At 41.6% G+C, this 16,182-nt stretch overlaps 1 protein-coding gene across 3 annotated transcripts in view; it reads right to left on the bottom strand.

The window, feature by feature from the left end:
- MMP16 (matrix metallopeptidase 16) overlaps positions 1 to 16,182 on the bottom strand; it is a 178,993-nt gene that overhangs the window by 72,310 nt on the left and 90,501 nt on the right. For all 3 annotated transcript variants that reach the window (XM_081919749.1, XM_081919750.1, XM_081919751.1), the window contains 2 exons: positions 11,310 to 11,432; positions 2,010 to 2,314 (listed from right to left, as the gene is read on the bottom strand). In XM_081919749.1, the coding sequence (XP_081775875.1) occupies positions 2,010 to 2,314; positions 11,310 to 11,432 (428 nt within the window). The remainder of the gene's footprint in view (positions 1 to 2,009; positions 2,315 to 11,309; positions 11,433 to 16,182) is intronic.

Below are 16,182 nucleotides of genomic sequence, written 5' to 3'. Positions count from 1 at the left end.
TAAACTGCTGTCTTATTGAGCCTGCCACGCTGAAAAAAAATTGCACCATTTAGATGTGTTACTATGCTCGGCTCATCCTAGGTAGTATTAGATTAAATCCTTGTTACGGATATTTAAATGCAAACATTGTTCAATAAAAGCCCGAGTGGGGGGGGGGGGGAGGGTGGATCCCTGAAAAAGAAAAGAAAAAAAGTGTCCACAGTTACCCCAAACCAATCAATAAACCTCAATATACATTTTGTGTGCTCATAAAGCCTTAATTACCAATTCTAGCTTTTTCTCCTTGAAGGACATTTTAATTTGAGTTACAGATAGGTAGCTGTGTTGGTCTGCCATAGTCAAAACAAAAAAAATTCCTTCCAGTAGCACCTTAAAGACCAACTAAGACTTAGTTGGTCTTTAACGTGCTACTGGAAGGAATTTTTTTTTATTTTAATTTGAGTTCAGGATATAGTTCCTTCCTTTTACAGACATCACAGATAACTATTCTGCCTTAAAAAGCATATTGTTTGAACCAGACATCATGCAGCAAGCAAATCCATTTAATGTGCAGTGCAATCCTAAAATGAGACTACTCAGAAGTAAGAGCCACTGGGTTCAATGGGATTTGTTCCGAGGTAAGTGACTGTAGAATTGCAGCCTAAATCATCTAATTAACCACCAGCTTTAATTTGCTTACCTATCTTAATCAAAGTATTCTTATTTTTTGAACAATACTTGCAGTGTGAATTTCCAATAGCCCCATCCTCATATGTTATTCCGTGCAAACCTATATAATCATGTGGTTCCAGTTTCCGATTATCTCTTTTGATGGTAGCAAAAGAGTACTGAAAAACTCTTGGAGATTAAAAAATATATATTTATAATAAGGAGCAAATAAACACAGATGTGTTTGCTCTGTGTTATGAACCAGTATGATTCACCTCACCTGGAACCTCCAACCGAATTTATACATAGCGAAATAGTGAGTGGACGTATTTCTCAATTTCCTACAGCTAATCAGATATTTATTTTTGGTGTCCATACAGATGCAGCAGGCAAGATTCCAGCTACTGAATCCCTATATAGGACTCTGCAAATCCCTATAAATACTGGGGCACGGGGGTGGAGATAAAAGAGCATTGTATGTCAAGAATGAGTAAAGAAGATGGGCAGGGGTCCCTTCTTGGTTGTGCAAACATTTGGCAGACCAAGAGTTAATACAGTTAATGCCAGAGAGTAATTGAGTTTGGATAGCTATGAAATCAGATGCTATTCCTTTACCATGTGTAGAATGGGGTGTCCCAGATGGTAATGCTAGGGTTTTCAAAAAGTGAAAATCCAGACAATAAAGTTTGACAAAGTTTTAAAAAGTTGCACCTGGTTTTCAGCATCGTGATATATCACCAGCTAAACATCACGATATACCGATATATCACAATGTCTGCAATAAGGATGGAGCTATGTAGAGGCACTGGATGGCTTCACGATTCCCCACAGTGATTTTTGCACAGCGCTCTCTCTCTCTCTCTCTCTCTCTCTCTCTCTCTCTCTCTCACACACACACACACACACCATGATTCACAATATATTGCCAGGTCAAAAATTATGAAACCGATATCATGATATGGACTTCAAATCAGCATTGGACATTATATCAATATATCCCCCAGCCCTAATATCTGTTCACGCACCAAAAGTTACAATATATGCTATTAGCTTTAAAAATAATAATTCCCAGACATAACATTAACCAGGAGATAAATCTTTACATCGTTTTAGAGCATACAGTATGTTCAAAATAAAGCCAAGCTCATCGTCTCTGTGAGGTAGGAAATTGTGCGACAGGAGATTCCTAGCGTTCCTTTTGCAAAGTTAAATCCAATTGCCAGCAACATTACCGACACTGAAATGAAGCCATGGTGGCTGCTGGGTGCCACATTTAGGTATGCAATCAACCTTCGGTTCTGTATGTACATAATGTACTAGAGATAGAAATGGAGGCTGTTTAAATATAACTGGGTTCTTACCATCATGATTAGGGTTTCCCAAAGTCCATGGCTCATCTGAGTCAAAATGAGTATCTCCCCCAATTCCTGGCCCGGGAAAGTAAGCGTGAGCCAAAAATCCTCCCTCCCCATCAAAGGGAGAGCTGTCTCCATGAAAACCTGATGCAAAAATGATTGTAATATCCACGTCCCTCTTGCCATTCTCTAGTTCAATGTAAGGAACTTCCTCAAACGTCAGAGGGGTTACATTCTGCCACACGTCAAAGGCACGGCGAATAGCTTTACGGGTTTCAGCATCTCCTACTTTCGGAGTGACGTTCTTTATGCTGCAAACAAACAAAGGTAATGTCCTTATTAGTAACACTGCTCACTTCTGCTTCAAAAGCAATGAATTGTTTTGACACAGTCCGTACTGGGGGAAGGAAATCAGTCTTAAGGGGAAATAGTCAGCATTAATAACACTTAACATTAGCATAGTTCAGAGCACTACACATACATATCCTAGTTAAATATACTCACATGTATTACCTAGCTGTATCCATACATAAGGTTAAGTCAGGATTATTACCTCCAATATTGCAGATGAGCTGATTGAGGGTGTATAAGGCTTGCCTAAGGCCATCTTTTGAGTTCATGGCAGAGGCAAAAGTTTGAACCAGGGGCCTCCTTAGTCATGCTCAGTCTCTTAGTCACTCTGTTACACAGTGCTTAAGCATCATTAGTAAGTGACTGTTACATCTCTTCCCCGACTGGTTAAAAATAAACATCTCTCACAAAAACTTATTTGACAGGCAAGAACTGTCTGTTTTCATATTAGATAATAATTACAATTATTTAGTCAAATGATGGCACTTCATTCTGATCAAACAGATGCAAATTATATCTTATTATTGATTATAATTAATAACAGGATAACAGGCTAGGCACCCACCCAAGAAGCACTACACAAAGCATGATAATTAACAGGTACTTTTTAAGGACAGTGAAGCTATTGACTCAATTCTTGGTAACTTAAGTATACAACTACCTCTAATAAAATACAACTGTCAACACCAGTTGTGACTGTAGAACTGCTCCCAATGCCCCACTGGCAAAAGAAACATCCAAACAGAGGAAGAACTCAATGCTGCAGTTTCTACCCATGCTAACTCTCGGGAAAAGGTATATAATAGTCCAACTGGAGAAACTGCAACAGGACCCATGACTGGAAGGAGGCCAGAGTCTGATTTTTGAGAGAAAGAGAGAAAGAGAGAGAGAGAGAGAGAGAGAGAGAGAGAGGGGAAGGAAGGAAGGAAGGAAGGAAGGAAGGAAGGAAGGAAGGAAGGAAGGAAGGAAGGAAGGAACCTTTAGACCCTTCCAGAAAGAATGCTTCCAAGCAAAATGAGCAGGTAATTTTCTAAGCAATTTCTATGAAATATGCCAGCCTACTTTCCCGCCTTCCAATCTTTTTAGCCAAAGACTGAAGTCAGAGATGTGATTGACAAGTGGGTTTTTTGGACACCAGGCTATAAGAATGCCTGAGGTGTGAAGGAGCCGTTGTTAGTCTTCAAGTTACCACAAGTCAAACTAATTTTGTGGTCCTTTATTTCATGGGCTTCATTTTGGGAGAAAGGGGGCCCCAACCACCTTAATCTGGCCTTGCGTCGTGCATGGAGAGGAGCTATCACATCACATTGTATTTCCTGTTGCATGGTGGGTGAGTGGGTGTGACAACAAGTCTCAAATTACTCAGTCAAACATGAAGGAGAGATGTTCCTGGGACTTGCATGCCACTGGGCTAACATGGAAACACAGCCAGAGAGTCACACAGAAGGCATCTATATCTTTCACCCTAACATGCTCCCTTGGTTTCTTTTCTCCCCCCCCCCAAATTAATATTTTTAGAATAACATTTTCCCCAAAGTATGTAACAAATTATATATGGGACAAAGGCTTCAGAATGAATATTCTAAAAATATTTCAAAAGGAAACATTCCAGAGCGCAAACATGTTATGTAACAGTTATATAAATTTCCTCCAAATGTGATGCTTTGTCAGAGCAGAAAATTTTCATGAATAAAATCTTGGATGATTCATTGATGCAACATTATAAATCATGCCAGATTATAAGGCACTGCATATCTCCAAAAAGTGCATATAGAGCTCTCATGTTTCCATTTAAAAAAAAATAATAATAATCCTGTTATGTTTTACCTAGCCCTTTCATAGTCACTGAAAGATCAGGAATTAATTAAGGCTATTAGAACATAAAATGGCAAGTGGGGAGTTGATACCCCTGAAAGCACATAAAATTCAGTGCACAGAAGCAAAATCAAGTTGGGAGAGCTGAGTATGTCTGCAAGTGATGAAGTAACGCAGCCCTCCTCAGTAATCCAAACAAACAGTAATTCAGATGTCTGGATTATCCAAAGACTTTGGATGCCCTCCAAGGCTGGCTGCTGCTGATAGAGGAATGGCTGTCGCTGGCCCTAGCTAAGAACAACAATGCCAAGGGGTTAAGTATTCTAGCCTACAAGCAGGCTGCGTGAGAGTGAGTGCCGGCTATTTGGCCCTTTCTCACTGCTCCCATTCAGTTATAAGCAACCAGTCACAAGCAGCCAAAGCGTCCATGCCACTTTAGTCCTACATTGCCACCATCAGAAGTTATTTGTTTTATATAATTGTAATTCCTTTCTAGTTGCATTTTGACCCAAATTTATTTATTTGTAAGAATTTCTAGACTGTTTGATACACACACAAACCTCCTAAGCTTTATACAAAAGTAATGTAAAAAACAATAAAACTGTATAATAAAAAAGCAGAAACAGGTAAATACAGGAATTCAGAAATAACTGGTCCAGTCTTGAGCCCCCAAAATGTCAAAAATTGAGCCCTTGAAATGTCTTGCAATGAAGTGGAGGCTCCAGGTGGAAATGCAACGGCCAACTTTATGCGACTCTTCTTAAAATTTTTACACATTTCCAGAGAGTGCCATATTACTCAAAAGATTGTAGTTTAATCCTGAGTACTTGGTTAAGAACAAAAGAAGTGCAGGTAGAGATTGTGGTTTACAGCAAATAGATGAGGCTCAAATGCGGCCACAACATTTTTGTTTTGTTTTGTTTTATGATTTTTTTTCATTTCATTTTAACATCTTGCTGCAGAAAGGAATACAGGCATCTCCATCTTCTAGCACTGGCCTCTGGATTTTTGGCGTACACTACAAAATTTTGAAGGAGGGCAGCAAGGAGAATCTGTCTCCAGAAGAAATGGGAGGTTTGAAGCAAGAATCAAGTTGAGTTTCCACATACATAGTGGATGGAGGTGGTGGGGGTGGGCTGACATCCTCCTTCAAATCTTCAGTGGAACACCTGAGTGGGGTCGGAATCACAGCTTGGAATCAGTCACAACAAATACAATCTCAGCTCCACTCTGCTAAAGTGATCTGTTGCAAAACCCAATTGACTTTAATAAGGTCATGATTTCACGTACTGTTTTAGCATTGAGAGCAAACAGTAAATTATGGGCCTAATACTTAGCGGGGAAAGCACTTGTAGTATGTAAATATAATCGGTATGGTGGGACAGCAGTTAACCACCAATGTCCATCTTCTGAAAGCAAAGATTTCCAGAAGACTTTGAGTTTGGTGACCCTTCTAGAATCAGATTCCTTGCCATAAGGCAAAAAAAAAATAAATTCTGTCCTTGAGCAGAGGACGTTTTGCAGCCATAAACAGAAAAAAGTGACGTTTTGATACATGAACTCTAATAGTAATAACACAAGAGCACAATTTTAAGCATATACACAATTCCGTGTGATAGATGAGCCTGCCTTGTTGATGACAGATGCAGGGAAGGCTGAATTGGAGAAATACATAGTTTTGTGCCATTTTCAATAAACAGGTAAATTGTTAAGTAGTCCCTTTCTGTCAATTTTGCCTTTCCGTCTAAAATGCAGTTGTTCCCAGACATCCACAGTCATATATCTAACCTGTCAAAAAAGAAAAAAAAAGCAGCAGCTTGTGACAACAAGCACTATTCTCAATTTGGTAACTACTTTGAGCTTTTGGTCCTTTTGACAGTATTTTCAATGGTATGGGGAAGACTTCCTTCATGGCAAATCCCTTTCACTGTTACACAATTTGAATAGACACCAAATAAGATGCCAGAAGGCTGTTCTCATATATATAAAAATATAAACATAAACACACATACTACACACACACATATTTTGTGTGTGTGTGTATGTTTATATAAGTATAAATGTATGTATCAGCCTTTACTGCTTCAACTATGGGTCAAAACAGAGAAGAAACAGTAAAATAAACTAGTGAATACAACAAAACAAAACATTCCTAAAAGCAGTAAAATCTTATTTATTATACTAGTGACAAGGAAGAAAGCTGGGTTGAACTTTAGAAGCTACCAAGGTGAATTCCACCACTGCTAACAGAGTCAATCTATTCCAAGAAGCCCACAGAAAAATCAGTTTTCTGCAATTCAGACCAATTGGCTTCCCCGTCAAGAGAAAGACGTGTTTTGTAACAGTGTTTTGTGACTGACACCAAATTGTTCAGGATGGCATTGACTGTGAAGAGCTCCAACAAGATCTATTTGAACAGGTTGGCTGGAAACTATGATCTAGTTATGACTGTACCATAAAGATTGATTGGAGTTGTGATCCAACAGGTGGCTGTGCAGTGGTCAGTCCAAAATGGAAATGCTTATTAGAAAAGGGGTTGAAGAAGGAGGAGGAGGAGGAGGAGGAGGTAGCATCTTTGCCTTGAATCCAAAGATAAGTTAACTGAAATAAGTTCGCAGAAGGAAAAGTTTCCCATTCTTGCCTCACTACAACAGTGCCTGCACCTCCCCTAGCCAGCACTTGTGCCCTCCTGAATAATGTGGGATAGGGCACAGAGGGCTGCTGAGGGACTGAATGGATCTCTACCTGCTCTGAGGCAATTAGCTCATCCCAGCTGTCTCTCATGTGCCACCACACACTGCAGAGATCCCCCACCCACAAAAACCCACCGGGAGAGGTTTTGAAGGGAAGGGAATTTTTCCTTCTGGAAAGTTCTTTCAATTAAGTTAGCTTAGGAATCAATGAGTTATATCTACATCTGTTGGATTGTCACTGGATGCCACTGGTTGTCCCCCTAGTCAGTGAGGTTCATTTGATATCAACACAAAACTCCTGTAGGATGCCCTTCTGGTAGATTCAGCAGATGCCTATGGTCCTAATGTTTGTTTGCTGAAAGTCTTAGTCACCTCTAGGGGTGAAATCAAACTGCTGCATTAAAGGTAAAGTAAAGGTAAAGGTACCCCTGCCCGTACGGGCCAGTCTTGACAGACTCTGGGGTTGTGCGCCCATCTCACTCAAGAGGCCGGGGGCCAGCGCTGTCCGGAGACACTTCCGGGTCACGTGGCCAGGGTGACATCGCTGCTCTGGCGAGCCAGAGCTGCACACAGAAACGCCGTTTACCTTCCCGCTAGTAAGCAGTCCCTATTTATCTACTTGCACCCGGGAGTGCTTTCGAACTGCTAGGTTGGCAGGCGCTGGGACCGAACAATGGGAGCGCACCCCGCCGTGGTGATTCGAACCACCGACCTTGTGATCAGCAAGCCCTAGGTGCTGAGGCTTTTACCCACAGCACCACCCGCGTCCAAACCGCTGCATTAGTAGCACTCAAATGACCTTCCTAGGGCAATAGACTTGGCCATGTGCATGGAGGTCCTGGGCTACCCAGATAACAACAACAACAACAACTTATTATTTATACCCCGCCCATCTGGCTGGGTTTCCCCAGCCACTCTGGGCGGCTTCCAACAAAAGATTAAAATACCGTGGTCCTTCAGATATTAAAAGCTTCCCTCAACAGGGCTGCCTTCAGATGTCTTCTAAAAGTCTGGTAGTTGTTTTTCTCTTTGACATCTGGTGGGAGGGCGTTCCACAGGGCGGGCACCACTACTGAGAAGGCCCTCTACCTGGTTCCCTGTAACTTCACTTCTCGCAGTGAGGGAACCGCCAGAAGGCCCTCGCTGCTGGACCTCACCCCCTCCCCTCAGCCTTACTGATGTGGTCCAAAGAAAAGCAGAGCAGTGTGCTGGGCGCCAACTTGGCTGCAGCAGTTGCCAGAAGGAGGCATACAAGATGCCATCCAACCATCTTAGGGACTTCACTCCGGATTTGTGTAGGGTTTACTCCTTAGCTTTTTCTTCTCCTTAAGATATCCTGCAAGGCAGTGGAGGTTTTGGATCAGAGTTTTCCTTCTCAACTTGACAAGCCCCATCAGCCTTCTTCCCTCTTCACCACAAGCAGAAACTGCCTCCTTGACCATTGGACCCACTATTAGTCTCATGTGCTCAATCCAATAGTTATTTTATTATGAACTAATTAAATTAAACCTCCGCATTTAGTGACAGTATGCCTCTGAATAAGAGTTAATAGGGCACCTGCATGCCTTGTTTATGGGTTCCTTGGAAAGCTCTGACTGGCCACTCTGGGAAACAGGACCTGCGACTGAATGAAGCCTTGCCATTGCCCAGAAGGGTCCTTATCTTCTTAACAGACTCCACCTTACAGGAGAAGCCTGCTTCACACTTTGAAAACTGCTACTGAATTCTCAACATAGTTCTTTGAATTATTGATCACACCCATTAAGAAAGCAATTTCGTACAAAGTAAACTCAAGATACAGGGGGAAATCTTGCTGCCTGGAATACACGACACAGAGAAAAAACAACTAAACACAATATAGGCAATGGAGTGAGGTGGAAACAAAAGATGGTCCAAGAGTGTGTGCAGTTAATCACATTCATTCATTATCTGGGAGAAAAGGCATAGCTAGCGAGTGAGTTTTCCAATTTTTCTGACTATACGTAACAGCTCAAGATGCAGACATCTAAAGCAGACAGCAAGCTTGGTAGCACTTAGTCTCAAAACAAGGTGACTGGCAATAGAATGGGAAATGAAATCCAATGTTGGTAACCGCATAGTGGGAAGAATCCTAACTTGGGTGTAAATCACTCAGGGAATATAAATCATCAGAATCAGTGTCCCTAAAAGGGAAGGGGGAGAGACTGCTAAAATAAGGGAGGAGAGGAAACAGCTTATTTAAGATTATACCCTGATTTATTCTGGAAGCTTAGGATGAGTAACATCACATTATGATATTAGCATAAAACATTATTCCAGTGCCCTTCTTTTCTTAACTGAGCTACGTTACAAGATTGTACAGGATTTCTCAGAAGAATACACAAGAAGGACTTTGCATGTTTGAAATTTAATATATAAATACAAATGAGTATTGCTCAAGCAAAAAAAAAAACAAAAACACCACTTCCTAATCATGTTCAAAGAAAATCCAAACATTTCAGGCAAAGATGTTCTAGGACTATCTCTTCTGCAAGCAAGCTTCATAATATCCCATGTTAAAGATGTAAGGTTGTTTTTTTTTAAAATATGCCAATGAAAATATACAGAAAATGAGCAATAGCATGAATAGGTAAAGGTAAAGGGACTCCTGACCATTAGGTCCAGTCGTGACAGACTCTGGGGTTGCGGCGCTCATCTCACTTTATTGGCCGAGGGAGCCGGCGTACAGCTTCTGGATCATGTGGCCAGCATGACTAAGCCGCTTCTGGCGAACCAGAGCAGCGCACGGAAATGCCGTTTACCTTCCCACCAGAGTGGTATCCAATTTATCTACTTGCACTTTGACGTGCTTTCGAACTGCTAGGTTGGCAGGAGCAGGGACCGAGCTCACCCCGTCACGGGGATTCAAACCGCCAACCTTCTGATCGGCAAGTCCTAGGCTCTGTGGTTTAACCCACAACGACACCCGCAATAGGGTCCCATTATATATACTCCTCATCAGACTAGAACAAGGAAATGCCCTATGAAGTTAGGATGAAATTAAGCAATGTTTTTGACACTAAAAATTCATTGATCTTTGGAATCATTGGAATTTATACCAAAGTAAGGGCCTCAGTCCATCTAGATGGGCTTTGTTTATACTGCAGATCTCCAGGGCTTGAGGCCTACCTGGAGACGCCAGGGATTGAACCCAAGACCTTTTGCCTGCAAATCATGTTCTCTGTTCACTAAGCTATAGTCTTTCCTCTATGGAACCTGCTCTCCTGGGAAGCTACTAAATCTAATAATATAACTCAGTTCAAAAGAGTCCTAGACAAATCAATAAAATCAATCAATAATGATGAGCAAAGAAGTTCAAAGGATTCACATTCTTGTAGTGATGAAAGATCTAAGTACCCTAAATTTCTGGAAGTTGTAACGGTGACAGCGCTCACCCATTCTTTGGTTGAAATCTACCTCTGTCACACCAGCCTTAAACATGGATGGTCGTAGCAAACTTTAAATAAGTTACCCTGGCTAGATATAAAGGTCACAGTGTATATTTCCTCTAATGGACCAGCCTCCACTGTAGAACAAAGGTGGAGCCTGTGGGTATTCTGCAAGCTTAGACAGAGTTAGTCCCTTGAGCCACTGCATCCAACAGGCCTCCTAGCTACACTGGCTCTTTGTTTGCATCTTTAAATGTGCTTCTGCCTCTGATTCTGGGCTGCTCTCTACCACAGCCTCTTCCTGCTCACTAAACCCTGTTGCTTCTTCAGCTTCCAACACGTCCTCCTCCCAGTCTGCTCCCTCTTTTCCATTTCACCAGCGTCCCACCACCAATCCCCTGGCTCTGAGCCTTCTTCCCTTGGGGGTACCCCCAGAGGACCACCAGCTGCTGTCCCCCACCATTCTTCTGCATCCAGCCAGTCCATGACGCATGTTCTAAAAGTGTTAAGAGAATTACACACACACACACACACACACACACACACACACACTTCTATAAAGGCATGAAAATGCTTCATCAGCCACTTGCCAGTTTTTAATCAATCTAATTCCATTTTGGCATAGACCTGAAGGCCCCCAAATCCAGAAAGCACTCCCTGCCCCCCCCATGACCTGGTGAGCATATTTAGATGAGTAGACCCCACTTTTCTTCTTCCTGAGCAATTTCCCCAGAAAAGTTGCCAAGCCTGTTGAAAGATGTTCATAGAGGTTTAAAGGAAGGCAAGAGGTTAATTTGATAGTGAGAGCTTCAAAAGAACACTTTATATAATCATGGACCATTTGGACTCCAGAAAATCATTCATTGCTTCTGCAGCTCATGAGCATTTTCTCCCAAGACATGCAAATCAATATTTTCAAGCTGCATACCAACATCATTGTCTTTGACAAATCATATCTCAGTAATAGAGCTGCATTTATTTATTTATTTGCAATGCTAAAGCACTTACAAGGGAAAGGGTCACGGCTCTGCTTTCATTACCTGTAAGTGATATGTTTGTGTTGCCACTTCTGTCCTGTTAATGCGTATCGCTTTCGACGAATATTAAATCTGGAGTTGCCTCGTGTCTGATCAGGCACACCGCAACGAGGCTTCTTCATCCAGCTTTAAACAAATAAGGAGACAAAGGAAGAGATCAGTGGCACACAGTGGCAATAACTTCTTAATGCAGCTGACAACCGCTAGCTCATTTCATTAATAAACAGCTATTCTCTCTCTCCACCCTTCCAAGATATGACTCCCACCCACCACACACTTCCACATCTATTTCCTGGCTGGCATTTCTAAACCGCACATCCCATTAGAATACCCATACAGGGAGACAGAAAGGGGCAAGCAAGCAGATTGGTAGGTGGGGTTGCTACCTGTTCATGATTTGCATGGATCCTTCGTATTCAGGAGCTCTGTGCAAATTAAGTAGGAAATCAACAATGGATGGTGCTTTGTGAACTGGGCTCTGATTATGGCTACCTTCGGTTTCTTTTATTTCAAAAAAAAGTGCCTGGAGGGAGAAGGCAGCTCCTTGAGAGAGCAGAGAGCAACAGCAAGAATGATTTATATGTAAAACCTGCTATTAATGGAAGTTGCAGAACCATGGAAGCTGGCTCCCTCCACCCCCAATCAGTCTAGTTTAGTGTGATCTGACTGGCAGGAGCTCTCATGGTTTCTGACAGGTCCTTTCCAGCCCTACCTGAAGATGCCCAGGATTGAACATGGGATTGAGCATGCAAAGCATGCATTGTACCACTGAGCTTCAGCTCTCTCTCTCTCTAACCCATATTATAGAAATATAATGCACATTGGAGGAATGAGTAAATGCCCCCTATCTCATTTGCTTATTGTGCCGCAGGATGGCTTTGCTGGACATTTCAATCTACCTGCCCTCTGGTTTAACTTGCTGAATTTCTAAAATAGCAAAAGCACCTTTTGCTACACTGATCTCTCTCTCCTCACCCCCCCACCCCATGCATATCAGGGCATTGATTGAATCTGCACATGATGTGCACAGTAGAAGCAATCCTTTTTGCATTGTGTTCTCATGAGTCAATGCACTCATGTGCATCGGCAACATGCAGGGGGGGGGGGGTTGATGTAAATTACAGTAAGTGTGCAGTGGAATGAACAAAAATCAAAAGATAGGACACACGACAGGTAACTTTGACAATCAAGTCATTTGGAAGCCCCATAACTGGAGAGAGATTCAGACAGGAGAATTTCGTAAGCATTCCTAATATATTGTGTTCCTTACTCTGAAAACTAAAATTGCTGTGTAAGATAATAACACATTACTATTGCTATTACTATTACTATTAGGTCTGTGACTGGACCTAATGGTCAGAGGTCCCTTTACCTTTTAAGATAATAAAGGTCTATAACGATCATTAGGCTGGGTTGAATACCACCATTATTAGAAACTCACAATTATACCTAATCACAACGACAATGCCCTAATGTTGCATTCCTTTTGAGTCACTGAAACAGTGAATAGCTGAGCTGCAAAAAAGCCATGTAACACTAGGAAGCTGCTCTCGCTTTCCAAGGTTCACTAATAACTACAGGAGCATTTACAGGCAAATAAAATGCAATTGATTCAAAAAGTAATTTCACAGTTTGGATACAATCCAATTAGGACATAGAATTGATTTCCCTTGCCTGAAATTAGCTGAAGTTGGTGCAGGATTGTGGCCTTTGTGTTTAGATGTCTCTCTCTTTTTCAAGTCATTTTTTAAAAATCTGAACAAGCTTCGTTTCATTTCGTCTCTAGCCCAAAAACACAGAGGGATTGTTTGGTCTCAGGCTCTGACATAATTGAGCTTCTCATTAGTTTCTTTCCACTAAGAGCAAACAGCCTTAATTAGCAAAATACAGTTTCTCGGTGGAACAAGGGCACAACAACTTCCTGGGCAAAATCCCCTGCATTAATTGGGTGCAAACTCTGTGGGAAAGACCAAAAGATAACCACCTCCACCCACATGGCCACATTCTTCACCTTCAGCCTTCACTTGCATCAAAGGATCAGGCAACGATAAAGTAGCTCCCATGCTGCAGAATGCGCATGGCAGTAGCAATTCAGGGTTGATCAAAACTGAAATAGATCAAAAGTGAGCAGGGAGAATAGGTGTTTGACTTCCAAGGAAAAAGCTAATGAATATTAGATAAATATTAGACTTTCTCTGGAAGTCAGCCAAGCAAGTCAGTCTGAGGGTTTTTATTGTTGTTGCCCTTTTGGCATACAAAAAGGCTCCCTTTCTTGATCCACCTGCATTCAGCTCAATCCAATATACAAAAATTGGTCTAGGAAAGACTAAGATATTGTTAAGCCTCTGTAGGCAGGCACTTCCCACCCCCACCTTTCGTAGTACGACATAACGAGGTTAACTGCAATTCCCATCATCCCTGACCAATGGTCTTGCTAGCTAGGGATGATGGGAGTTGTAGTCCAAAAACAGCTGGAGACCAAAGTTTGGGAAACCCTGGCTTAGATTAGGTGGGGTAATCATATAAGGGTGGTAGAGGTACAAAGGATCCTGTTTTAATGCAGAAGAAAGAGAACCACGTGGAAAGGATGTTCTTCCCATTATTTTAAATGTCAAGCAACTATCAATACCCCATATAACCCCTCCACTAGTTGGAGGGATTACCTCAGCATTCACTGAGCCTACACTAGGTAGAGGGAGTCTTATTAGCTTACAAGGCAATCTTACATGCAAATGATTACACTTAAATATGATAGCCATCTAAAGGGCTGTCATATGGAGAATGGAGAAAGCTTGTTTTCTCCTGCTCAGGAGGCTAGGACCCAATCCAATGGATTCAAGTTACAAGAAAAGAGATTCTGACTAAACATCATGAAGAACTTTCAGACAGTAAGAGATGTTTGACAGTGGAATGGTCTCTCTTAGGTGCTGCTGCTGGACTCTCCCTGCCAATTCTTTAATTCTAATGAAATATGCTCTGAAAATAGGAGAGATGCATTCCCCCATTTGATAATTTGTGTAAAATGGCCGCAATACAAAGAATGACACAATTAGACCCAGTATGGGCTTTGCGGCCCCAAGTAGCCTCCCCCCCCCAAAAAAAGGCTGTAGTCTGGCATTCTATACAGGAAGCCACAAAAAGGGTAAAACAGAATAGAGACTGCTTATCACATAGAGCATCTCCTAAGTCCATCCGGGCATATGAAAGTTCTTTGGTACGGACAAGCCCTTCAGTATACGTGAACAAACCCTGTCAGATTGCAGCCTGTCATTTCATGAAACTGTCACTGAGTCTGAATAGGTATCCAAAATACAGAGGGAACTATCTTTTCTCTTGTCCAACAGGCGCTTTGAGCTCAATACTAGCAAGAGAGATAAAGAAAAGTCTTTTGGAGTCCTCACAATGGAAACCATGTATGCTTACTCTGATAAGAAGAGGCTTCCAATTTAAAATGAACGCTACTAAGAAACCATTCATGGGCTAAAGAAAACAGATCCTTTCTTTAACAAACAATAGTTAGCAGATTTACAGTAACAGCGATGTAGGGGTTCAGTCAAATTAAATTCAGGAAATATTATTAGTTGTGCATTCTAATTGTTAGTTCCGCAAACAGAAAATCTCATGGAGTGGGTTTAGTAAACATTTACTAAATATTTAAATGAAGGATGGAGCTGCTTCTCTGACACAGCAAACATTTATTTTTTTCTCTTGTTGTATGGCTAATATCTTACATGCTTAAAGAATGTACCAACATAAAAATGCAGGTGTCTTCTAGTGAGGTTGAAGGGAAACCAACTCCTTTTAGACAAAAGTCCTTTCTCCACCCCACAAATAGGCTGAACTAGCTGGGCTGAGAAACAACAATGCCCCACTGATAAATTCAGAATAAAGACATCACAGAGTTGACCCTGTAAAGTGCATAGACATACGGTGAGGCTCACCACCAGCTATCAAGACAGAGACTCGTGTTGAATCTGAACAAGACCTGCAACTTCTGAACCAAGGACTTAGATCTTGGATAAGTAAAAGGGGAACAACTTTAGCAATTGGCTTCTGCTATCCCCCGCCACACACATACTTGTGTTGTGCAAGAGTAGGCCTTGTGGTACTTACTCAGTTGTGTAACTGCTTCTAACTCCAAAGACCCGACATTTGAAAAATCTTGCTTGATAGCTATCTCCACAATGCTGTTCAAGCACAACTGCCAGAACCTTGCAGACCTTTTGCCTCAAAAGGGAGTGAATTGTAGTGAACTGAAATCATCTGGACTGAACCTACCTTTTAAGTCCACCAATGTAAATTCCCACATATATTTTGATACCTAATTCTAGGCAAGTACAGTTAACTCTGAACATGTGTGGAGGACACAGCACTACAAAATGGATTTGCTTTTAAAATGTTAATGACAGGTCATATCAAGTGCAGCCGGGATATTGCAATTGTTAAGAAAAGACAGCTTAGGTGATGCATTGGATCTGTATAAAACAGGGCTGGGGAACCTGTGGCCCTCCTGGTGAATTGCTGGACTCCAACTCCCATCATCCCTGATCATTGGTCATGCTGACTGGAGCAGAGGGGACCCAGAGTTGAACAACACAAGAAGGTCCATAGGTTCTCCACCCCTGCTATAAAATCTTAAGGAATTTCCTTCCACTTGCATAGAAAGGTCTCTTTTTCAGATAGCTAAAAAAGACCATCACGATATATTATTTTGATCAGCGGCTGTGACTGATAGACTAAGGGGTCTTCTGAAGAGTGCATGTATGTACTAATTTGTATTTAAAATAAGACTATATTATGTGTGTTTTATAGATTGTATGCACTATAATTTGTAATAATAAAAGGGTGTGATTTATCTTTAAAACTAAACATAGAC

Source organism: Podarcis melisellensis, assembly GCF_964234715.1.
Source record: "Podarcis melisellensis genome assembly, chromosome: 7".
NCBI classification, from domain to species: Eukaryota; Metazoa; Chordata; class Lepidosauria; order Squamata; family Lacertidae; genus Podarcis; species Podarcis melisellensis.
Note: the sequence above shows the minus strand (reverse complement) of the source record. Positions and strands in the feature narration are given on the sequence as shown.